At 48.4% G+C, this 26404-nt stretch overlaps 1 protein-coding gene across 3 annotated transcripts in view; it reads left to right on the top strand.

Moving 5' to 3' along the window:
* The window catches only part of ctso (cathepsin O), a 97051-nt gene extending 71636 nt beyond the window's left edge, over nucleotides 1-25415 (top strand). For 2 of the 3 annotated variants that reach the window (XM_086010418.1, XM_086010400.1), the window contains 3 exons: nucleotides 6316-6479; nucleotides 21849-21941; nucleotides 24499-25415. In XM_086010418.1, the coding sequence (XP_085866544.1) occupies nucleotides 6316-6479; nucleotides 21849-21941; nucleotides 24499-24533 (292 nt within the window). In that variant the 3' untranslated portion in view covers nucleotides 24534-25415. The remainder of the gene's footprint in view (nucleotides 1-6315; nucleotides 6480-21848; nucleotides 21942-24498) is intronic. The other variant, XM_086010410.1, reaches the window with a different exon arrangement.
* The last annotated feature ends 989 nt before the right edge of the window (nucleotides 25416-26404 follow it).

The following is a 26404-nucleotide window of genomic DNA, read 5'->3' as shown; positions in this document are numbered from 1 at the left end:
TCTACAAGGCACAAGTCAGGAGTGAGGTGGAATAGTCTCCACTTGCCTGGATGAGTGCAGCTCCAACAACACTCAAGAAGCTCGACACCATCCTTGACAAAGCAGCCCGCTTGATCGGCACCCCATCCACCACCTTAAACATTCACTCACTCCACCAACAGCGCACCATTGCTGCAGTGTGTACCAGCAATTCGCCAAAGCTTCTTCGACAGCAGCTTCCAAACCCACGACCTCTACCACCAAGAAGGACAAGGGCAGCAGGCGCATGGGAACACCACCACCTCCAAGTTCCCCTGCAAGTCACACACCATCCTGACTTGGAAATATATCACCGTTCGTTCATCGTCACTGGGTCAAAATCCAGGATATCCCTCCCTAACAGCACTATGGGAGTACCTTCACCACATGGACAGCAGCGGTTCAAGAAGGCGGATCACCACCACCTTCTCAAGGGCAATTAGGGATGGGCAATATATGATGGCCTTGCCAGCGATGCCCACATCCCAGGAACGAATAGAATTTTAAAAAATGCAAGTCTTTCTTTCTATACCCCTTAATATGCTTGCCTAACAAAAATATTATCAATCTCCATTTTGAAATTTTCAGGTGACCTAGCCTCAACAGCTTTTTGGAGGAGATCGTTCCAGATTTCCACTATCCTTCTTGTGAAGAAGTACTTTCTGATCTCACCCCTGAATGACCTAGCTCTAATTTTAAGGTTCTGGATTCTCCCACCAGATGAAATAGTTTCTCTCTATCTGTGCTATCAAATCCTTTAATCATTTTAAACACCTCAATTATGTCACCCTTTAATTTTCTATATTCAAGGATATACAAGCCTACTCTATGCAAACGGTCTTCATAATTTAAGCCTTTTGGTTGAAATATCGCTCCAATTGAGTAATTAGCATATGATAATAGGCAACCCGCCTCTGCCAAGGGGGTTGCACTAAAGCAGCCTAAAGCACTTGAGCTAACTGCGGAAGCCGGCGGGTTGGAGCCGGCTTGCCGACATGCTCATATTTTTATGCTACCTGTTGTCTACCTGTAGTTACTTTCAGGGAATTGTGTATTTGAACCTCAAGCCTCTCTGTTGATCTACGCCCTCAGGTGTCTTTCCATTAAGTGCATACTCTATTCCTTATTGTTTTCCTCCTAAATCTATTACCTCACACTTAACCACATTAAATTGCATTTGTCCATTCCACTAACCTATGTATGTTTTCCTTTTTGTACAAAAAGTACTATGTAAAACAGGCACTTAAAACTGATCAAAGAAAGTAAGAACTTGCATTTATGTAGTGCTTTTCACAACCTTGGGATGTTTCAACGCACTTTACAGCCAATGAAGTATTTTTGAAGTGTAGTCACTGTTTGTGGTAAACCACGTTCACTATCGTTAGCACTGTTCACCACTGTTCGTTATAACTGTATCACTGACCACTATTGTATCACGGTACGAGGTCGCCTCTTGCCACACTGCTATACCTGGGATGACCACTGCCGACTCCGCCTTGGCTCCACCCACCAGGCCAGGTATAAAGGTGAGCGACTGGCTGGTATTCCTCCTGCTTGGATCGGATCACCCACGAGAGTGGGCTGTTATTTAGTCAATAAAAACCTTTAGTCACCTTCGTAACTCTTCGCCTTTTATTGGAGGAATTGATAGGTATATCAATTTTATTGACTAAATTTAATGATGTCCGACAACGAGTCACAACCGGCGGAGGAGCCACCAGCGCAGCTCCCAGGAGCACAGCCACACCAGCCAGCTTGGCTGCGAGCCCTCAGACCGCCGTACCTGGACCTGAACCCACGAGCAGCAAACTCAGCCGCAGACTTTAAACACTGGCTGGTCTGCTTCGAATCATACCTGAGAGAATCCAGCGTCCCTCAGGCATCCAAACTAAGTGTCCTGCAGGCACAACTGAGCCCGAGAGTATACACTCTCATCGAGGACATGACTACCTACGAGACCGCCATCAACCTGCTGAAACAGAAGTACCGGACCCCGGTAAACTACATGTACGCTAGGCACCTCCTAAGATCACGGCCGCAACAGCCAGGAGAATCAGTAGCCGAATTCTCACAGGCGCTATATGCACTCGCCAGGAACTGTGACTTTAAATCGGTGTCGGCAGCCGAAAATACTGAAGATAATATCCGCGACGCATTCCTGAAAGGCCTACGGTCCGAGTACTCACGGCAAAGACTGCTGGAAGCTAAAGACCTCAGCATGGAAAAAGCTGAAGCCCTCGCTATCTCCCTGGAAGTGGCCCACCAAGATCAGGAAGCATTCACCAGGTACTGCTCGCGACCCTGGGACTCGGGCCCGACCCCTACCACAGCACCCTTCCCAGCGCCGCCCCCGGGACCTACCTCTGCGTCGGCGTCCCGGACCCGACCGGCCCCGCCACCCCCGGCACCGGCCCCGACATCGGGCATCCGCGATCGGGCCGCCGGCTGTTTTTTTTGTGGCCAGGAGAAGCACCCGAGGTCGCGCTGCCCAGCCAAGAACTCCATATGTAGAACCTGCCTGAAGAAAGGCCACTTCTCCAAGGCCTGCAGGAGCGGATCCTCAGAGGCCAGCAGTGCCGCATGCGAACTATGGGGGCGGCCATCTTCGTTTAGGGCAACTGAGGCCAGCATCCCCACACATGAGTCATGGGGGCGGCCATCTTTGTTTAGGGCAACTGAGGCCAGCATCCCCACACATGAGTCATGGGGGCGGCCATCTTTGATTAAGGCAACCGACCCCAATAGTGCCTCATGGGGCCCTACCTCGTGGGAGACGCCATTTTACTCACCACGCCCGACCGCCTCGCCCGCAGATGACAACGACTCGCTCAGCTACACACTAGCTTCCGTCACCCTGGACCAAGCCCGCCCGCACCATCTGTCCAAGTCAATGATGGACATCAAAGTGAACGGCCACGCCACGACCTGCCTGTTCGACAGCGGAAGCACGGAGAGCTTCATCCACCCAGACACGGTGAGCCACTACTCCCTCTCTGTCCTACCAACGCGCAGCCGAATCTCGATGGCATCGAGGTCCCACGCCATGGACATCAGCGGCTACTGTGTCGTGACCCTGTCGGTTAAGGGCACGGAGTATAAAAACTTTAAACTCCTCGTCCTCCCCCATCTCTGCGCTGCCGTCCTACTAGGGCTGGACTTCCAATCCCACCTCCAAAGCGTAACCCTAGCATACGGTGGACCCCTCCCCCCACTCACAGTCAACAACCAGCAAACGTTAAACCGCCCACCGCGTAACACCTGCAGCCTCTCCACCCTCAAGGTCCCGCCACCCTCTCTGTTTGCTAACCTTACCCCTGACTGCAAACCCGTCGCTACCAAAAGCAGGCGGTATAGCGCCGGGGACAGAGCCTTCATTAGCTCTGAGGTGCGGCGCCTCCTGAAAGAGGGCATTATCGAGGGGAGCAGCAGCCCCTGGCGTGCCCAGGTCGTAGTCGTAAAGACCGGCGATAAAAACCGCCTGGTCATCGACTACAGCCAGACCATAAACAGATATACCCAGCTGGACGCATACCCCCTCCCCCGCATATCTGACATGGTCAATCAGATTGCACAGTATAAAGTATTCTCGACCATCGACCTGAAGTCGGCCTACCACCAACTCCCTATCCACCCTGAGGACCGCCAGTATACCGCCTTCGAGGCGAATGGGCGCCTATACCACTTCCTTAGGGTCCCCTTCGGTGTCACTAATGGGGTCTCGGTCTTCCAAAGGGAGATGGACCAGATGGTTGACCAGAACGAACTGCAGGCTACATTCCCCTACCTAGATAACGTCACTATCTGCGGCCGCGACCAGCAGGAACATGACGCGAATCTGGAGAAATTCCTCCGTACGGCCCAACGGCTGAACCTCACCTACAATAAGGAGAAATGCGTGTTTAACACCACGCGCCTTGCCATCCTCGGCTGCGTAGTGGAGAACGGAATCATCGGCCCCGACCCAGAAAGAATGCGCCCCCTCATGGAGCTACCCCTCCCCCACTGCCCTAAAGCACTTAGGAGAACCCTGGGGCTTTTCGCCTACTATGCCCAATGGGTACCCAATTACGCGGACAAAGCCAGACCCCTCCTGAAAGCCACTTCCTTCCCCCTCACGGAGGAGGCGTGCGCGGCCTTCTCCCTCATTAAGGGAGACATAGCCAAGGCCACGATGCACGCAGTGGACGAGTCCATCCCCTTTCAGGTGGAGAGCGACGCCTCCGACTTCGCCTTAGCCGCCACCCTAAACCAGGAGGGGAGGCCAGTGGCCTTCTTCTCAAGGACCCTACAGGGCCCCGAGATCCGACATTCGTCGGTCGAGAAAGAGGCCCAGGCGATCGTGGAGGCAGTACGGCGCTGGAGGCACTACCTGGCAGGCAAACGATTTACCCTCCTCACCGACCAGCGTTCGGTGGCTTTCATGTTTAATAACAAGCTGAAGGGCAAAATCAAGAATGACAAGATTTTGAGATGGAGAATCGAGCTCTCCACCTACGATTATGAGATCTTGTACCGGCCAGGCAAGCTGAACGAATCCCCTGATGCCCTTTCACGAATGACATGCGCCAGCGCGCATATCGATAGGCTTCAGACCCTCCACGACCAGCTCTGCCACCCCGGAGTCACCAGACTCTACCATTTCATTAAGGCCCGCAACCTGACCTACTCCATCGAGGAGGTCAGGACCATGACCAGGAACTGCCAGACCTGTGCGGAGTGCAAACCGCACTTCTATAGGCCGGACCGAGCAAGCCTGATCAAGGCCACCCGCCCCTTCGAGCGCCTGAGCATCGACTTTAAGGGGCCCCTCCCGTCCTCTGACCGTAATGTGTACTTCCTCAACATCGTTGATGAGTACTCCCGTTTCCCCTTTGCCTTCCCCTGCCCCGACATGACCAGTAGCACGGTCATTAAGTGCCTGAATGCCCTCTTCGCCTTGTTCGGGTTCCCGAACTATATACACAGCGACCGGGGCTCCTCCTTCATGAGCGAGGAACTCCGGCAATTCCTCCTAGAGAGAGGTATTGCAGCAAGCAGGACCACCAGCTACAACCCCAGAGGTAACGGTCAGGTGGAAAGAGAGAACGCGACGGTATGGAAGGCCGTCCTCTTAGCCTTAAAGTCTAAGGGCCTCCCAACCTCCCGCTGGCAAGAAGTCCTCCCGACAGCGATGCACTCCATCCGGTCATTACTTTGCACGGCCACTAACACCACCCCCCATGAACGAATGTTCGTTTTCCCCAGGAAGTCGACTACGGGAACCACTCTACCAACCTGGCTGACCGCCCCGGGGCCGGTCTGGCTGCGGAAACACGTGAGGACCCATAAAACGGACCCCCTGGTCGAGAGGGTGAACCTCCTGCACGCCAACCCCCAGTACGCCTACGTGGCGTACCCAGACGGGCGGGAGGACACTGTCTCCCTACGAGACCTCGCACCCTCAGCCGATCCGGAAACACCGCCACCACCCCCCCCAACCTCAGTCCAGGTAGACGGCATGCCGGAACCCCACGAGCCCTCGCCGACCACGCAAACACCAGCATCAACACCGGATAAGGCACCAGCACCGGATAAGGCAACACCACCGCTGCGGCGATCGGAGAGGCTTACGAAGCCTCCGGACAGACTGACCTACCAGAATTGGTAGTACACTTCACCCCGCCGGACTTAATTCTAAACAAGGGGTGAATGTGGTAAACCACGTTCACTATCGTTAGCACTGTTCACCACTGTTCGTTATAACTGTATCACTGACCACTATTGTATCACGGTACGAGGTCGCCTCTTGCCACACTGCTATACCTGGGATGACCACTGCCGACTCCGCCTTGGCTCCACCCACCAGGCCAGGTATAAAGGTGAGCGACTGGCTGGTATTCCTCCTGCTTGGATCGGATCACCCACGAGAGTGGGCTGTTATTTAGTCAATAAAAACCTTTAGTCACCTTCGTAACTCTTCGCCTTTTATTGGAGGAATTGATAGGTATATCACTGTTGTAATGTAGGATTACCCGTCTGGTTTAAAAATTCCTGCAAGTTCTGTTTCCCATTTTAGATTAATGTACAGGAGCTCACTACAGCTGGGCATGTTAATACATTTAAGAAATGGAAGCACTATGTTGTGTTGAGGGAAGGATTAATTGCAAGGAGCTCACCAGATTTAAAGGATAGAATTTTATTTTCTCCCATAGAAAACAATAATTTGAAGCTTCTCTGTGATTAGTTTTGCTTCAATGAGTTTTTGACATGCTCAGATATTTTAAAAGGTCTAATGTGTGCAAATATGTCTCTATATAGATACAGTGAAGATGTTATGATGCAGAAGCTATTGGAATGGGGTCCCTTGGTGGCAGTTGTAGATGCAGTCAGCTGGCAGGGCTATCTTGGTGGCATTATACAGCATCACTGCTCCCAAGAAAAATCAAACCATGCAGTACTGATCACTGGTTATGACAAGACAGGTAAGTGAAATGTAACTTCATAACTGAAGTTCCTATAGTTATTGATATGGAACCATTTTGATCATGCAAGTTGCTCCCATTTAGGTTGTAGTTCTGATTTAAATTTAAATCATAATTGTAAAAGATCGGTATCTTAGTTGTTTACTTAATTTTCTACATTTGATTTAAATGCTTCCCATGATTTAAATTAGATGTAGAAAATTAGGTGAACAACTAAAAACATTGCTGAGATAATGATCTTTTACATAATAGGGGCCTCCCTGTACAATTATAGGAAGCATTTATTATGAAGTTCAGCACTGAAACCACAATAGCCCTGGTTTCTTCAGCATACAAATTAAGAGTATCTCCAGTTACATTCAGAAACACAGGATTTACAGGAAAGAAAATTCCAGAAGCTGTTTTTCGGAATCTAAAGGGGCTAGATAATGTAGACCATGGCGAGCTATTCCACCTTGTCCAGAACAGTTGAACCAGAGAATACGGCCTGCGCTTGAAGGGGGTTAAATTTAAAACTAATCTCCGGAAACATAGGGGGAAATTTTAACCTGGAGGAGCAGGTGGTTTTGGGTGTGGGTGGGCTATTAAAACCAGGGAAATGTGAGCGCGTCAGGAAGCCGGCTCCAACCCACCGACTTCCACGTTTACTCGAACATGTTAGGCTGCTTACGCACAACCTCCTCGGGCAAGATGTGTTGCCTATTAACATATGCTAATCGCTCAATTGGAGCATTATTTCAACTCATTTTCAAATTTAACGATGGATCCACGGTTTTCCCAGGCCTCCTGAAAGTCGCCAGTGAAAGGAAGGTGATAACACAGCAGCAATTGAGGGGGCTGATTCAACCTCAAGGAAATACTGCAATAAATATTCAGTACTCACAGCTGCTTTCTTAGCTGCTCGTAGGAAAGGGTTTATTCACAGTACTTTTGCTGATAGTTGATTATTACACGTTGCAGGTTTTCTGAATCACATCAGGATTGGTGGCACTTAGGCTGCCTTAGATTGGACCTTGGACGAGGAGTAATATGACCAGCATCAGCAGCAGCAACAGCCTGCTCTTGATAGACCTGTAGCTGGACAGCAGAGAGTGGAGTCGCAGAGAAGGCAGCAGCAGAGGGGTGCAGCTCGCAGGAGGCACTACCCGCGACACGGAGTGCACAGGCAGAGGCTGAGTTTCCTTGACACGTCGGACCAGCAGTGCTTCAGGAGGCTCAGGTTGTAGCGTTAGGTGGCGGCAAACATCTGCAGCCTGTTGGAAGAAGGTCTGCTGCCTGCTGGACCTGGTGGCCACACGTTACCAGTGGCTGTCAAAGTCACCACTGCCTTCAACTTTTTAGCCTCCGGATCCTTCCAAGACTCTGCCGGAGACATCCAGGATCCCCCAATCAGCGGCCCACAATTACATAAGACAGGTTACTGATGCCAGGGTTGGCAATTATGCCAACTTTGCCTGCGATGGCGCCAGTCAGAATGAGCGGACACTCAGCTTTGCAGCTTTGGCTGGCTTCCCACAGGTGCAGGGCGTCATCGACTGCACAGATGTGACAATCCGGGCACCCCCAGATCACCCAGGAGTATTCATCAACTGCAGGGCTTCCACTCCATCAATGTTCAGCTGGTGTGCAACCACAGAAAGATATTTCTGCAGGTGTGCGCAAGATTCCTGGGCAGCTGCCATGATGCTTTTGTCCTGCGGCAGTCCAAGCTCCCTGACGTTTTTGGATCTCCAAGCACACTTAAGGGGTGGCTGCTAGGAGACACCCATCAGAAACCCAACCAATAAAGCCCTACAGCGCTACAATGAATGCCATATGACCACCAGATGTGTAGTTGAACAAACCATTGGCATGCTGAAGATGTGCTTCAGGTGCCTCGACAGATCTGGAGGTGCCCTTCAGTAGTAACCAGTCAGGGTGTCCAGAATGGTTGTGGCATTCTGTACTCTGCACAACATTGCGCAGCAGCGAGGTTTGGACCTGCAGGAGGAACAAGGTGCAGAGCTCAGCTCTTCTTCGGAAGATTCCAAGGAGGATGATGGTGAAGAAGATGAGGAGTAGGAAGGTGAAGAAGGCAGTGCAGCACGAGCTGCTCACACTGTTGCTGGAGATGCCCTTACTAATGCAAGGTTCACTTAGGTTGCACCAGTGGACTGATGTCAGAAGCACATGCAACGGCCACTCTTCCTGATATGCCACTGGCACAAAGCAGTCCTGCAAACATCCACCCCTTGCACAACCCCCCACTGGTCCCCGTCAATGCATGTGTTTCCATTCATCATTAAGCAAGTTAAAAGGTGACTTGCCACCCATCGACCAAGAATGGGAAAGACGGGAAAGTGGTGCAAAAAATAAACTTTGTGCTTTAACTAAACAACAGAAACTTAACAAGATTACATTTTATCGTACACCCATGTGCCTCCCCTTGCGCAACTACAACGTGTTCCACTTCCTTTTCTTTCTGTTCCTATGTTGTGCAACCCCTGTGGCATGAACACAGCTAGAGACAGGCTTCTCAGATCCCGACTCTGACTGCTGAGACACTCTTAGCCGACGACCTCTGGGTTTTGAAGCCTGTGAGGGCCCCGCCAAAGACTGCTCCACCTGCACCTGTGCAGGGGCAGACTCAGCCATTGGGACATGAGGCAGCGTGATGGGTTCTGAATGGGGTGGGGCATCGAGTGAGAAGTGAAAGCACTTTGAGTGGAATCACAGAATCACAGAAATCCCACAGTGCAGATAGAGGCCATTTCGGCCCATCGAGCCTGCACCGACACATATCCCACCCAATCCCCGTAACCTCACGTATTTAATCCCCCTAACACTAAGGGTCAATTTATCATAGCCAATTAACCTAACCTGCACATCTTTGGACTGTGGGAGGAAACCGGAGCACCCGGAGGAAACCCACGCAAACACGGGGAGAATGTGCAAACTCCACACAGACAGTCGCCCGAGGCCGGATTCGAACCCGGGTCTCTGGTGCTGTGAGGCAACAGTGCTAACCACTATGCCACCGTGCTGCCCTATGACCGTGGAGTCCCCATTCCATGCTCCCTTTCGCCATCATCCCTCTCATGGACCAGCCGCATTTCACCGCTACCACTCTGCTGGAAAGGATTTTAGTGTAGATCAGTGCGGCACTGTGAGGGCAAGGCTAAGGTATTTCATCCTATTTAAGGTGGCAGACATGTTGGCATCCAGAGTCTGCACAGCCGTGGTCAACGCATGCAGGGACTCATTGGATTGGAGCGTTTGATGTTCTTTGGAGCTGGCCACTCGATCCATGGAAGAATGCATCATTGCAGTGCCCTGCGACATCAACCCACCCATGCTTGAGGTGGTCTCTTCCTTTCTCTTTGTAATCATAGTTAACATGCTTGGAAGGCCTGTCAGTGCATCGCACATTATCTGCTGCTGCTCATTGATTCTCCTTTTCATCGATGGTGTACAGCATCTGTGTCCAGCTGAACAGAGCTTGGAGAGGGCTGAGCCCTCCGATGCGGACTCTCTACTGTTGTCTTTGTCACCGCCATCTGCTCTTGCTCACTTATGAAGTGTGAGTCACCAGATGAAAACCCAACTATGTCGAATTGGTCCCACCGAATTGTGAGAACCCCAAGTATTTATCCTTGGTGCTCTCCTATCTCTCATCTACATGCTGCCCCTCGGCGAATTCATCCGAAAACACAGTGTTAGTTTCCACATGTACGCTGATGACACCCAGCTCTAACTCACTGGCACTTCTCTCCATCCCGCCATTGGCTCTAAATTGTCAGACTGTTTGCCAACATCCAGTACTGGATGAGCAGAAATTTCCTCCAACTAAATATTGGGAAGACCGAAGCCGTTGTCTTCAGTCCCCACCACAAACTCCATTCCCTAGCCAACAACTCCATCCCTCTCCCTGGCAACTGTCTGAGGCTGAATCAGGCTATTCGCAACTTTGGTTTCATATTTGACCCTGAAATGAGCTTCTGACCACATATCCGCACCATCACTAAAACCGCCTGTTACCACCTCAGGAACAACACCCAACTCTGCCCCTGCCTCAGCTCATATTGCTGCAGAAAGCCTCATCCATGCCTTTGTTACCTCTAGACTTGACTATTCCAACCCACTCCTGGCTGGCCTCCCACGTACCCTCTGTAAACTTGGGGTCATCCAAAACTCAGCCTAACTAGTACCAAGTCCCGTTCACCCATCAGCCCTACATTGGCTCCTGGTTAAGCAGCGCCTCGATTTCAAAATTCTCATCCTTGTTTTAAAATCCCTCCATGGCCTCGCCCCTCCCTATCTCTGTAATCTCCTCCAGCCCCACAACCCCCCGAGATATCTGCGCTCCTCTAATTCTGCCCTCTTGAGCATCCCTGATTATAATCGCTCAACCATTGGAGGCCGTGCCTTCTGTTGCCTGGGCCCTAAGCTCTGGAATTCCCTGCCTAAACCTCTCCGCCTTTCTACCTCTCTTTCCTCCTTGAAGACACTCCTTAAAACCTACCTCTCATCTGCCCTAATATCTCCTTATGTGGCTCGGTGTCAAATTTTGTTTTACAACACTCTTGTGAAGTGCCTTGGGATGTTTTATTACGTTAAAGGCGCTATATAAATACAAGTTGTTATTGAGTATCTGAGCTGGTGCATGGAATGCATGAGTCCTGTGACACTGCACCCTCAGAGGGAATCAGCTCCTTTGAATAAACTCCACCGACTTCTGCTGCATGCGTCATGATCAGTCCTGGCAAGGTAAGAATGTGGCAACTTAACATCATAAAGATGATCGTATTTCACTCGCTGTTGAAATCAAGTCAACATGACTGAGTGCTATATGATATGTGGGTCTCTGTATGGGAGCTCCCCATCTCCCCATCTCCAACAGCCAAAGATGACGAAATGCCACTGATCTCCAGCGTCTCCTCCTCTGCATTTGTGAGCTGACAAACCTGTGGAGGCCCACCTCCGGTTCTCTTCCTCTCACTGGTGTTCTGTGCTCTTTCTCCTGCAGCAAGGGAAAGAACAGACATATAAATTGGCCAAAAAAAGCAGCAAACCTGAGGATTGGGAGCAGTTTATGATTCAACAAAGGAGGACCAAGGGATTAATTAAGAAAGGGAAAATAGATTATGAAAGTAAGCTGGCAAGGAACATAAAAACTGACTGTAAAAGCTTTTATAGATATGTGAAGAGAAAAAGATTGGTGAAGTCAAGCGTAGGTCCCTTACAGTCAGAATCAGGGGAATTTATAATGGGGAACAAAGAAATGGCTGACCAATTAAATACATATTTTGGTTCTGTCTTCACAAAGGAGGACACAAATAACCTCCTAGAGATGTCGGGGAACATAGGGACTAATGAGAGGGAGGAACTGAAAGAAATCAGTATTTGTAAGGAAATGGTGTTAGGGAAGTTGACTGGATTGAAGGCCGATAAATCCCCTGGGCCTGATAATCTACATCCTAGGGTACTTAAGGAAGTGGCCCTGGAGATAGTAGATGCATTGCTGGTCATCTTCCACAACTCGATAGACTCTGGAACAGTACTCATGGATTGGAGGGTAGCTAATGTTACCCCACTATTCAAAAAAGGTGGTAGAGAAAAAGCAGGGAATTATAGACCGGTAAGCCTGACATCGGTGGTGGGGAAAATGCTGGAGTCCATTATAAAAGATGTAATAGCAGAGCACTTGGAAAGCAGTGACAGGATCGGACAAAGTCAACATGGATTTACAAAAGGTAAATCGTGCTTGACTAATCTACTGGACATTTTTGAGGATGTAACTGGTAAAATAGATAAGGGAGAACCAGTGGATGTGGTGTATTTGGACTTTCAGAAGGCTTTCGATAAGGTCCCGCATAAGAGATTAGCGTGCAAAATTAAGGCACATGGGATTGGGGGCAAGGTATTGACTTGGATAGAGAACAGGTTGGCCGATAGAAAGCAAAGAGCTGGAATAAACGGGTCCTTTTCCGAGTGGCAGGCAGTGACTAGTGGGATACAACAGGGATCGGTCCTAGGACCCCAGCTGTTCATGATATATATTAATGATCTGGACGAGGGAATTGGATGTAACATCTCCAAATTTGCAGATGACACAAAGCTGGGTGGGAGGGTGTGCTGTGAGGAGGATGTCGTGAAACTCCAGTACGATTTGGACAGGTTGGGTGATTGGGCAGAAACATGGCAGATGCAATATAATGTGGATAAATGTGAGGTCATCCACTTTGGTGGCAAAAACAGGAAGGCAGATTATTATTTGAATGGCAATAGATTGGGAGAAGGGGAAGTACAAAGAGACCTGGGTGTTCTTGTGCACCAGTCGCTGAAGGTAAGCATGCAGGTGCAGCAGGTGGTTAAGAAGGCAAATGGTATGTTGGCCTTCGTAGCGAGAGGGTTCGAGTACAGGAACAAGGATGTCTTGCTGCAGTTGTACAGGGCCTTGGTGAGACCGCCAAGTATTGAGTATTGTGTGCAGTTTTGGTCGCCTTATTTGAGGAAGGATGTTCTTGCCATGGAAGGAGTGCAGCGAAGATTCACCAGGCTGATACCTGGGATGGCAGGAATGACGTACGAGGAGAGATTGTGTCGATTGGGCTTATACTCACTGGAGTTTAGAAGATTGAGAGGGGATCTTATTGAAACCTATAAAATTCTGTCAGGCCTGGACAGACTAGATGCAGGAAGGATGTTCCCGATGGCTGGGGAGTCCAGAACTAGGGGTCATAATCTAAGGATAAGGGGTAAGCCATTTAGGACTGAGATGAGGAGGAATTTCTTCACCCAGAGAGTGGCGAACCTGTGGAATTCTCTGCCACAGAGGGCGGTGGAGGCCAGTTCATTAAATATATTCAAGAAGGAGTTGGATATATTTCTTAAGGCTAAAGGGATCAAGGGATATGGGGAGAAGGCAGGGACAGGGTACTGAATTTGGATGATCAGCCATGATCTCATTGAATGGCGGAGCAGGCTCGAGGGGCCGAATGGCCTACTCCTGCTCCTATCTTCTATGTTTCTATGAGTGAGTGTAATGGCATGTGTTCACCCATTGGATGGAGAGCATTTGGTGAAGGTGACTACGAGGGAACGGCATGAAATTGCATAAGGATGAGGGTGAGTGGCAGTGGTGGATGGATAGATTGGGATGTGAGGAACTGGATAGAAAGAGAATGATGGGTGCATGTGCAAGGTAAGTGGGTGTGAGAAGTGACGTGATGGAGTAAACTTGAGAAGGCAGAGTGAGGGCGTGGGGTGATGAGCACAGCAGGATGTAGGTGAATGTGCAGCAGTACTCACCTTTCCTGACCTGTTTAGGTCATGAAAGTGCTTCCTGCACTGAATCCAGGAGCGTGGCACTACGCTCCTTGCTGCTGACCTCTTCAGCCACCTCCAGCCATGCCTTCTTGGTGTCAGCAGCAGATTTCGTCCTCCCATTGCTGGTGAAGAGTGTGGGCTAGAAATTCAGCTCTGTAGCGCCTGATTTTTCGGCACTACGGTGCCGTTTTGTTTCAAAAATGTCGTCTGCACACTTTTGGTGCGGGCTGCGCCAGATGCCACTTTGGTGTGGGCGGTAGGGCGGGCATTAGGACGGTGCGCTGTAAGTACTTACAGTAGACAGATCGTGACTTCAATCAGTGTGCAACGCTAATTTGACGCCAGCACTGCCATTTCTGTCCTCAACCCTGTCTTAACCTCTCACAGCTGAACATGCGTTCAGCAGCAGCAAGGACCCCCCACCAGTGATATTTAAAGGGATCATCAACCACTCTCAGGTTAGTTGCTGATTAATTTCTACTGGCTCTGTGTAAGTTTGTGGAAGTGTTTGGAGCTTTCTAGAGTTGTTTAAAGTTGGTGAGGTGACAGAGTGGTGCTGCTAGTGGAGAAGGCCTTGCTTCTGACTTCACAGGTTCTGGTCAGGCCACTTGCTCCCAGTCATGAGTGCTCGAGTTGTCATCCCCCTTGGCCTGCACCATGACAGCGAGATGGAGCATAGGCAATAAAGAAAAGTACAAGCTGCTCGCAAAGGAGGAGGAGGAAGAGGGAGAGGAGGAGCAGGAGGAAGGGAGGAGGCAACCAGCACATCCAGTCTCCGGCCAGGCTGCAACCTCATTTGAAAACGCTTCTACTGAACACAACCCCAAATCCCCATTCTACATCAGTTACTGGCTGGCTGACAGGCAACAGCAAGGGCACTGGCGGAGTGGCAGTGGTGGGAGGACAAATGCTGTCATCCTGAGAGAGGACAGCAGGTTCATGCTCCACGGAGCCACTGCCACTCCCCCGAGCCGGCGCCTCAGCAATCCTAGTATTCTGTTGGAGGACAGATTGTTGGACTGCTGTGACACCATGTAAGCCCCTTTCTGCACTGGTAAACACACCCACGATGGCAGCAGTCTGTTCTTGCGAGGCACAAGTCTGAGCTTCCATTGCAGCACTCCGATGTTGGGTGGCTTCCGCTTGTGCTGCAATAGAGCTGAGACATCAGCTATCAGACGCTGCATCATGGTTGGGTCCACAAGTGCGCTAATGGAGTTGCCCATCACTTCCATCCTGGAGATCACTGTACAAGGTTTGTGCCATACTTCTCCGCGCTCCTTGACATTGCACTCAGGCTTTCTGGCAGGCTTGCCAATGCACCAAGCATTTCATTGTGCATATCCGTCAGCGTTCTTATATAGGCGCCCCCTCAAAGTCCTCATCTGGGTCTTCTGCAGCAGAACTCGTGTGCGACCTCGCCCTTCGGGGTGCTGGCACCTGCACTATCCTTTCCCCCTGCCTTAGCTGCAGGCCACTCATGCCCGGTGTCTCACCACGTGCAGATCCCACCTCTAACTTATCCTCTAAGGTACGCGGAGTGTCAGTGTCTGAGCTGGTGGCTGCGAGTGTGAAATTGAGTGACGGTGCTGTGTCTTCATCATCAGTGTCTTGTTGCTCTTCAGTTTCCGGCTCCTCCACCAGTGTCTGGCCAGTTGGAAGGAGAAAGGCACAAGAATAAGGTTGTGGTGAGGGGAGGAGCGGAAAGCAAGAGGTGCATGCTTACACCATGTGCAGCTTGTAAATCAGATTGTGGGATGAGGGGAAAGTTGAATGTGAGAAGGAGGACTACGTATGAGGATACCGTCATCTTGTATTGTTTCAGCCCTGCCACTGGCTCAGCAATGGCCCTCCCAATAATGCCCAGCACTGTCTCCTCCATCGGGGTAAGGTTATGCAGCGCACCTGTCCACCACCGGTTAGCTCCTGTTGCCTCCAATTATGAGCCGCCTTGTCCTGCAAGGGAAAGGGAAGTGTGTCAGTGAGTGTGGTGCAATGTGTTTGGCTGATATGCCTGTCATGGTTGAATAGCTGACAGTGTGTGCAAGCTATGAGATGTGGATGTGAGGCTTGCAGCAGTGGTACGCGTGTGAGGGTATGGTGAAGGTATGATTTGAGGTATGAATCGTGTTTGGTAGAGATTTTTGATAGGTGAGTGATGGGGGTGTGGTGCATTGAGCAGTTTGTGAGGCTAGTGGTGCAGATGGTGGGATACGGCATGTGAAGATGAATTCAGTGACCTTGACCACTCATGTGAGGTCATTAAACGTCTTCCTGCACTGCGTCCAGGTCCTCGGTGCTACACTGCTAGCATTGACCACAACGGCTATCAGCTCCCATTGCCTTTTTCGTCTTTGCCTGAATGGACTCCTGGCTCCCTGTGGAAACAAGACCTCTCTCCTCCTGTCCACTTCCTGCACCAAGGCCTCCAGTGCTGCACCCGAGAACTTTGGAGCACACTCTTTCCTCTGTTGTGCCATCAGTAGTACTGTTTCCTACTCTGACTTTTTTCCCTAACCAGTTGAATCACCTGCTGCGGCCTGAATGCACCTCCCCATTAAGAGGTGCAGGCTGCCTTGAAGAAGTGCAGGCTAGTTTTAATTAGTGTTCACCCCGCACAAACTTGGGCCCCCTGCTGAGCGTGCAGCCACTCAGCAGTGCATTTAGTGCTGCGCTGCACGCCACAATCAAGTTAATCAGCAGGCAGCATGAAGTTAGTGTGCTGCCTGCATTACTTTGAACGGGTGCGGATTGATCCCACAACGCGAACCCCATTTTCGGGGAAAACAAATTTCTAGCCATATCTCTGTCCAGCTCCTCATAGCCCCCAGCAGTACATCAAGTGAGACAGCCGTTGCCCATCTGGATCCATTGTCTTCTCTTCTTTCCAACTCCAATTCCTCCACATTCCACCTTTCGATGGAGTTGAGATTGTGTCATGCGGATCCTCATCAGACCCACTGCCTTACATTGGATGCCAAACCCGGAAGTAAAATGCTAATGAGCTGGCACAGTTAAAAACCCACTGACCAACGTGCTGAACTTTCTTCCGGGTTTTCCACGTGATATTCGACACCACCCCCCCAACCCCCACTCCCAACATCTCTCCGAGTTAATATTGGGGACATTAATTCAGAGAGCGAGTAGTCAGTCTATGGAACAGGCTCCCCAGGGAGATGGTGAAAGCAGCTAGTATTGAATCATTCAAATGCAAATTCGTTAGATTTCTTTCAGAAAATAATATTTTGGAATGCAGTATATGAGTAATTTGAGACATGAGTAAGTGTAGCGTGCTTGGGAGGAACAGGTGAATTTGGACCTATGGTTCCCAAAGCTCTACACCACTGGCGTTTTCCTCACGTCATGTCCGAGTCTGTTGTAGACTAGTTAATAGAGATTAGTAATACTCAGCAGGTCAGGCAGCATCTGTGGAGAGAGAGACAGAGTTAACATTTCAGGTCGATGACCTTTTGTCAGAACTGGAAAAAGTTAGAGATGTAACAGGTTTAAGTAAGTGCAGGGGCAGGGAAAGGGGGGAGGGGAGGAAAGAAAAAAAGGGAAGGTCTGTGATAGGGTGGAAGGCAGGAGAGATTAAATGACAAAAGGGTTGATTGTACAAAGCAAAAAGAGATGGAAATGGGACAAGTAAAGAAACAAAAGATGAGTCTAGAAGAGGTGTAAATGGGTATAGCAGAATCATCAACAGCTGCCATCTGAAAAAACGGGGGCAGAGGTTATGGTCTGAAATTACTGAATGTGATGTTGAGTCCAGAAGGCTGTAAAGAGCCTAATCAAAAGATGAGGTGCTGTTCCTCGAGCTTACGTTGAGCTTCGTTGGAACAGTGTAAGAGGCCGAGGTCAGAGTGGAGCGGAGAATTAAAGTGACAGGCAACCGGAAACTCGGTGTCATATTCTCATCCTGCTGAGCACAGAACTCCCTGGGGTAAATTTTAATTTTTAGAGCTTCATGCGACAGAAGCATATATCAGGGATTTTGCTCCCTGTGATTTTCCATCCATTAATTTCAACGGACAGAAATCATGGGGGTGGGGGTGGGGGAATGCACCCGCAATCTCAGTATCTGCTCCTGGAACACAAAGTTCTGTGCAGTTGTGTTGAAGGTGAAAACATCTCCCCTTATCTCTTTATCCCTTCCTTCTACAATTTTGAGGCTTTTCGAACCCAAGCTTGACATTGCCTAAACTAACTTATTTACAGATGTCGCGATGTCCAACTCTGCCCACTCCACGATCTCCGACTCACTCCACCCCATGTCTGACTCCCACTGCGATCTCCAACAACCCAAAACCCCCACGATCTCTGACTGCTCACCCAACCCACCCCATGTCCCACTCCCACCACAACCCTACTTACCTGGCATCCACTTCCCAGACACTTTCCTGCCTGATAGGCAGCCACATTGTCAATCTGGCTGTCTGTCAGGCGGGAAATCTGTTCAGAAAATTTACAAGACATCCTGTAGTTAATTTCTGCAGGACATCCGGGATACCCATACCTTCAGGTTTCCCGTCCGGAAATCCTCCACCCCCAACTCTCTTCACGGCCCGAAGTAAATATCGGGGCCACGGAGTTGTTTGTCTTAAAGTGACATAAGTCAAAATAGAACACTTTTTAAAATAAAAAATAATCAGTGATTATCACTGATGCAGTTACAACTTGGCCAGAATACCATCAATTCTTATTCATGGTTTTAAAATTCTAATTTTATTAATTATCTTAGTGCCAGTTTAAATTTTCAGTTTTATGTCTCATTGGCATTGCAAATGTTGAATCCTTGATTTTGCACTTAATAGTGTGGAAGCATCACTGAGCACCAGTAAAACATGTGCTCTATCCACTTCAGTTCTTTACTGGATAGGATACGGAATCAACTGAAGAGAGGATCACATGATACAGTGCTTTTGGGAAATGTACAATTTTGAGTGCTGTTCTTGTCCCTAATTTTAATATAGAGTTTTTAAAGCTGCTGGCCAAATATGGTTAAAGTGTAACAATAAAACTGCACATTTCAAACAGTTTTCATTGAAAATAAAATTCAATTGCTTTTAAATCTAACGGCATTGAAATATTATTGGGCCGATCCCATGCTCCCAAAGGACATCATGGGGAATCACAGGTACAAATGATTCTCCAACCATTCATTTTTATCTCACATAATCACTTACATCAGAATATCTTTATTTGGAATAACAACAGAAAATGCTGGAAATACTCAGTAGGCCAGGCAGCATCCATGGAGAGAGAAACAGAGTTAACGTTTCAGGTCTGGGACCCTTCATCAGAACTGGAAAAAGCTGGAAATGTAAAAGATATTAAGCAGGTGCAGAGACAGGGGGTGGGGTAGGAGGGGAGGAAGGAATTGAAAGAACATACTGTGAAAATGTTGCAAATGGGAATGGCAAAATCATACTGCATGAAAAATGGGGGCAGGGATTATCATCTGAAATTGTTGAACTCGATATTGAGTCCAGAAGGCTGTAAAGTGCCTAATCGAAAGATGAGGTGCTGTTCCTCGAGCTTACGTTGAACTTCATTGGAATAATGTAATAGGCCGAGGACAGAGAGATCAGAGTGGGAGTGAAGCGGAGAATTAAAGTGACAGGCGACCGGAAGCTCAGGGTCACCCTTACGGACTGAACGGAGATGTTCCGCAAAGCAGTCGCCCAATCTGCGTTTGGTCTCCCCAATGTAGAGGAGACTGCATCGTGAGCAGTGAATACAGTATATTAAATTGCAAGAAGTACAAGTAATTCGCTGTTTCACCTGGAAGGGGTGTTTGGGGCCCTGGACAGTGGGAAGGGGGAAGGTAAAAGGGCATGTGTTGCATCTCCTGCGCTTGCACGGGAAGGTGCCAGGGGAAGGAGAAGGGCTGTTGGGGGTGATTGAGGAGTGGACCAGGGTGTCGGGGAGGGAGCGATCCCTTCAGAATGCTGAAAGGGGAGGTGAAGGGAAGATGTGTTTGGTGGTGGGATCACGTTGGAGGTGGCGGAAATGGCGGAGGATGATCCGTTGAATGTGGAGGCTGGTGGGGTGAAAGGTGAGGACAAGGGGAATCCTATCGTGGTTCTGGGAGGGAGGGGAAGGGGTGAGAGCAGAAGTGCGGGAAATAGAACAGACACGGTCAAGGGCCATGTCAACCACGGTAGAGGGGAATCCTCGGTTGAGGAAAAAGGAACACATGTCGGAAGCATTGGTATGGAAGGTGGCATCATCAGAACAGATGCGGCGGAGATGGAGAAACTGGGAGAATGGAATAGAGTCCTTACAGGAAGCTGGGTGGGAGGAAGTGTAGTCCAGGTAGCTGTGGGAGTCGGTGGGCTTGTAGTGGATGTTTGTCGAAAGCCGATCGCCAGAAATGGAGACGGAGAAGTCAAGGAAGGGAAGGGAAAGTCGGAGATGGACCATGTGAAGGTGAGGGAAGGGTGGAAATTGGAAGTAAAGTGAATGAACTTATCTAGTTCAGGTCGTGAGCAGGAAACGGCACCAATTCAGTCATCGATGTACCAGAAAAAGAGGTGAGGGAGAGGACCTGAGTAGGACTGAAACAAAGAGTGTTCCACATATCCCATGAATAGGCAGGCATAGCTAGGACCCATGCGGGTTCCCATAGTAACACCTTTAATTTAGAGGAAGTGAGTGGAGTCAAAGGAGAAGTTGTTCAATGTGAGAACAAGTTCAGCCAGGCGGAGGAGGGTGGTGGTGGATGGGGACTGGTTGGGATCCTGTTCAAGGAAGAAACGGCGCGCCCGAAGGCCGTCCTGGTGGGGGATGGAGGTGTAGAGGGATTGGACGTCCATAGTGAAAAGGAGACGGTTGGGGCCAAGAAACTGGAAACTGTTAAAATGACGGAGGGTGTCGGAAGAGTCGCGAATGTAGGTGGGAAGAGACTGGACAAGGGGAGAAAAAATAGAGTCGAGATAGGAAGAAATAAGTTCCGTGGGGCAAGAACAGGCTGAAACGATGGGTCTACCAGGGCAGCCCTGTTTGTGGATCTTGGGAAGGAGGTAGAAGCTGGCTGTGCGGGGTTGGGGGACTATGAGGTTGGCGCCCATGGAGGGAAGATCTCCAAAGGAGATGAGGTCAGTGACACACTTGGAAACAATGGCTTGATGTTTGCTAGTGGGGTCATGGTCCAGGCGGAGGTAGGAGAAGGTGTTGGAAAGTTGGCGTTCAGCTTCCGCACGGTAGAGGTCGGTTCGCCAAACAACAACAGCACCACCCTTATCAGCAGGTTTAATGATAATGTTAGGGTTGGATCGGAGAGAACGGAGTGCTGCAAGTTCAGAGGGAGGTAGGTTGGAGTGAGAGGGGAGCAGAGAAATGGAGACGGTCGATGTTACGTCGGCAGTTAGCAATGAAAAGATCTAGAGAGGGTAAGAGGCCAGAGGGAGGGGTCCAAGTAGAACGAGACTTTAGAAAGCGGGAGAAAGGATCAGCCATGCGGCGGGAAGACCCCTGGCCAGAGAAGTGGGCACGGAGACGAAGGCAACGGAAGAGGAGCTCAGCATTGTGCCGAGCTCGAAATTCATTCAGATGGGGGCGTAAGGGGATGAAGCTCAGGCCTTTGCTGAGGACTGATCGTTTGGGGTCAGAGAGTGGAAGGTCAGAGGGGATAGTGAAAACATGGCAGGGGTTAAGATTGGAAGATGGGATGGGATCAGAGGAAAGTAACGGGGAAGAAGCTTCTGGAGAGGCGTTGGTGTCCAAGAGTTGATGAAGCTTGCGATCCTTGACATCAGAAAGGAAGAAAAAAAGTTTTTTGATGAAGCGTCGGATGAGTCGAAGGATGAAATGGAACTGTGGACCCGGACAGCTTTGAAATGGAGTGCGTTGGTGCTGCTTTATTTGGCCCTATCTTGAAAATCTCCATACCAAAGTTAGAGACAGTCATAGCACTCAATTTAGAAGCAATCTCATTTAGGTTCAACTCTGATAGTGTTTGATCAGTCCTGCAATGTGGTCTGTGATATTGGCTTTCATGAATCAAGTTAGGCAAGGATGATATAAAAGTAACTTCAGGCACTTTTTTCTTGAAAACAGGTGATATTCCTTACTGGATTGTACGGAATTCATGGGGAACCAAATGGGGAATTGATGGCTATGTATACATCAAAATGGGAAAAAATATTTGTGGTAAGTTTTCTGTGCAGTGTGCAGTTCATTAAATAGAAACTGTCATTCATTCGGGGAATGTACTTTAATGAATTTTTGTACTCAAGGCAAGGAATGTTGGAATATAATATTTTCCTATTTCAGATACTCAGTGCTGGATTTTCACCCTTGTTCAGTTTAGTGCCAAAACTGCATCAGAAACACACTTACACCCAGCAGTGTCAACCTGCTCAGAACCAGTCCAATTTTCCTCCTTCTACATCATTAAATATTCCTGGTGAAGTTACAGTGCTATTGAAGCCCTCTATTGGGAGTTCATTTCAGAAGGAAGAAAACCAGGTGCCACTGCAGTGTTGAACTCGCTGTAGCACCGGAAAGAGTCATGACCTGATTTTCTTCTTTCTGTGTCAGACTGGTGGTTCTTCATGTCACCAAGCCCACAAATTAAAGACTTCATTTGACGTATGTGTCCGTGATCTGTTGAAGGAGATCCCAGCTATTTGGCCCTATGGGAAGGAGGTCCAAGAAGGACATGTGGCAGGCCTAGTGAAAGTAGGTGGCCTTTGCAATGAATGCAACCCCCACACAGCTACTGACTGCTGGAAGAAGTTCAGTGAACTCACCAGGGCAGCCACAGTAACAGAAGGCAGTCCTGCCTTGTAACAGGTAGGTATTGTTTTTATAAGTTCCATATAGCAGACTTCTGCCCCTCAAATAATGGGGTTTAGCTGAGGCCTTCCTCCCCTGCTTCTCTGCTATGAGGAAAAAGAGGAAGATCGTGAGCCTTACAACAGAGAGCCAGGCTGATAAGGCACCTTAGGAGGCCTCTGGCCCATCTTTTAAGGGCCTTGTGAATGCTGCCCATAACCTGAGAATGAATTTTAAAAAAGGATCTTTGTTCAAACAGCACAGCATTTTCTAATAAAATCTTCTGGAGGCCACTCCTGCAACATCCTACGGCCTTTAAAAAGTCTTTGTGGTCCACCACAAGTTGGCTCCAATGCCTCTTTTCATTAGGCATTTTTGTTGTTGGTGACCAATGGACAGTCAGGAGGGAAATGGAGTCCTGCAGCAAACCCTTCATTTGTATACAGTTGGTCAGGATGCGTAGAACACTGCAATGGGAGTAAAGGGCTGACCCCAGCAGGGAAGAGAAAAATAGAACTGGCTGTTTTTAATTGCGAGAATTCAGCATTAGGCCTCAAAACCAGATTTTCCTCAATTGGCCTCTCCAAGTACATCCAAAAATGGGTGGTAAACACCTGAAAATCTAGCATTTATGATACAGGATGTCCTAAAGCGCTTTAGAGCTAATTAAGTACTTTTGAAGTGTATTCACTGTTGTAATGTAGAAAACATGGCAGGCAATTTGCGCACAGCTAGGTCCCACAAACAGCAATGAGATAATGACCAGATACTTTGTTTTAGTGATGTTGGTTGAGGGATAAATATTGCCCTGCTGAGAGAGCAGACAGGGGTTTGGTTTAATGTCTCATCCAAAAGGCAGCACTTCTGACAGTGCAGCACTCCCTCAGTACTGAATTGGAGTGTTAGCCTAGGTTTTGTGCTCAAGTCTCTGGAATGGAACTTGAACCCACCACCTTCTGACTCAGAGGTGAGAGTGCTACCAATGTGCCAAGGCTGACACCTAAGCAGTGCAGAATCAGAACTATCACAGAGTAAAGTCTGCTGTACTATGCCCCCAAATTGCACCCAATTATCAACCTCAGAATGGTTCCTGGTTATCAGGAAAGCATTTCCATTTCACACACCACCTGTTCTCGTGACCTCTGAATTTACCAATTAGTGCGAGATTAAAGGTAGGTTTGTCTATGGAGCTCATTCCATCAGAAACTTGATTGAGGCTGTCCATACTTATTTCACTTAGGACCCTTACAGCTGGCAGGAAAAGATCATCCCACTAGTCTCGGCTGGACTTAAATCCAGTGTCCAGAGGTGATAGGATAGTGTTGAACGAAGTGCATTAATTAGTTCCCCTCCCCGACTCCCTCTCCGCCTGCCGCCCCCCATCCCGCAGCCCCGCCCAGAGATAGTACTTTTAATGTAAAATACTTCCCTAAAAGGCTGTTACAGAAGTCTTCAAATAGATAATGGGGCCTGTACTCTCTTGCTGTTGAGAACTAGAATTGTCATCCTTTCATCTCATGGTTTCCAGTGCTGCTGTTGAAATGCATGCCAGAGCAGCTGGAGCATGTGGATGATGGTGGGAAATTCGTGACTTGCCCTTGAGAGCCCAGTGCAAATCATCTGTGTCCATATAATCCAGGTACCGCAATACAAGCCTTGCTGAGCTCCAAGCTATCAATAAGGGTTGATTCCTTTGACATGGAATCAACATCCAGGAGCAGAAAGAATGACAATTCCAGGTATTCTGAAAGCAGCTGAATAAGTCATCTGAGCAGGTCTCTTCTGATTTTTTTTGAGTGGGAGGAGAGGACAAGGGAGGGAAGAACAAAGTAGGAAAATAACTTGAAATGAAATAATGAAGGTTATTGTGAATGGGAAATGCAGTTTCTCAATAAGCTTCTCTTAATATTGTTTGCCTTTACTCTCCTAGGCATTGCTGATTCAGTTGCAGTAGGGTTGGTGTGAGAAGAACATTGGTGTTTCCTCGATGTCGGTCTGTCTGCGGAACAACCTTTTACCACAAAATGAATACGAGTCTGAAGGGGTTGATTATACTCAGTCTGCAGCGAATATCGGAGAATTGGGTTGGTGGAGTGCACACCTATAAAGGGACCCACCGGATTTTCCTTCCGTTTAAATCAATGGAGGAGATTCAGGCCAGTCCCCTCTTAGGCATGCGCTCTAACCTACCTAATTTCCCAACGCCACCAGTTAGCCTGGACACAGGAAAGTTTAACTTTAAATGTTTTGAACTCTCCATTAGTGGCGAGGTACCTTGCATACCTCCAGCACACATCAGAAAATGATCAGCGCAAAGCCCGCTCTTTTCTGATATGCACTGGCAGTGGGCAAGCTACTTCACCATGGAAAAGCCTCAGAAAATTTACACCAAGGTGCCTTTGTATTGAATTAGTCAGGTATTAGCATCTCTTGTCAGTATTCGTAACATTTATTATCTGAGAATCCCCAAAGGTGCTTCATTTGGTTTTCACTGAAAATGGGGAACATTTTTACATTATATTTCAGTAAGTCTTGTGATTGCATCATGTAATTTGTGCTATTATCAAAGTTTATGATGCTTTTTGAATATTTTCTTATATATATTCTATTGTGCCAAGGAATGTACATATTAACATTAAATGTGAAGTATTTTAAATTTCATAATTGTTTGCAGATGTGTTAATATTCCATGGAAGTGTCTGACGAATAGAAGCAGTTTATGGGCCTCACATTTGTTGGTCTTTCTTTGTTCAGCACAGTTGATTTCCACAAAAAAGATGGAACAAAATGACAAAACTTTGCCTTGTGACATAACACAATGCATTAAAATTATGCTGATTAACAACATGATTGTTCCCAAAATGGATTCTTTACAAATTATGATACGACAATGCTCTAAACAAATTCTGTTTGCCAACTTTATATAGAATTACATAGGATCACATAGGATATACAGCACAGAAACAGGCCATTCGGCCCAACCAGTCCATGCCAGCGTTTATGCTCTACTCGAGCCTCCTCCCATCTATCAAACTCTATCAGCATAACCCTCTATTCCCTTCTCCCTCATATGCTTAACTAGCCTCCCCTTAAATGCATCTATACTATTCCCTTCAACCACTCCCTGTGGCAGCGAGTTCCGCATTCTCACCACTCTTTGGGTAAAGAAGTTTCTTCTGAATTCCCTATTTGATTTCTTGGTGACTGTCTTAGATTGATGGCCTCTAGTTTTGCTCTTCCCCACAAGTGGAAACTCCCTCTGTATCTACGCTATCAAAACCTTTCATAAATTTAAAGACCTCTATAAGGTCACCCCTCAGCCTTCTCTTTTCAAGAGAAAAGAGACCCAGCCTGTTTGTCATAAATCTCATCATCGAGAAACTACCTATGAAATAACACTGGAAGGCCAGCTGGTGGCGCCGTCCAAGGAGTATAAATACTCGGGCGTTGGCCCCAGCTTGCCAGGGACATTTTGTAAAGACAAGGGAGCTAGTGGATACAACTAGACTTCCATGTTCTGAAATAAGTTGAGTAAAGCCTTGCTTTATGCTCAAACCAAGTGCATAGTGAGTTCTATTACGTCACTGTTCATCTGTTCCTGATATGTATAACCTCGCATTTCTGGTATCAACCTTGTAAAACATTTTTGCACCCTCTCCAGTGCCTCTATATCCTTTTTATAATATGGTGACCAGAACTGTACACAGCACTCCAAGTGTGGTCTAACCAAGGTTCGATACATGTTTAGCATAACTTCTCTACTTCAATTCTATCCCTCTAGAAATAAACCCTAGTGCTTGGTTTGCTTTTTTATGACCTTATTAACCTGCATCGCT

The sequence above is a fragment of the Somniosus microcephalus genome, chromosome 2 (assembly GCF_052327205.1).
Source record: "Somniosus microcephalus isolate GS21.2 chromosome 2, FLI_Smic_1.0, whole genome shotgun sequence".
NCBI lineage: Eukaryota > Metazoa > Chordata > Chondrichthyes > Squaliformes > Somniosidae > Somniosus > Somniosus microcephalus.
Note: the sequence above shows the minus strand (reverse complement) of the source record. Positions and strands in the feature narration are given on the sequence as shown.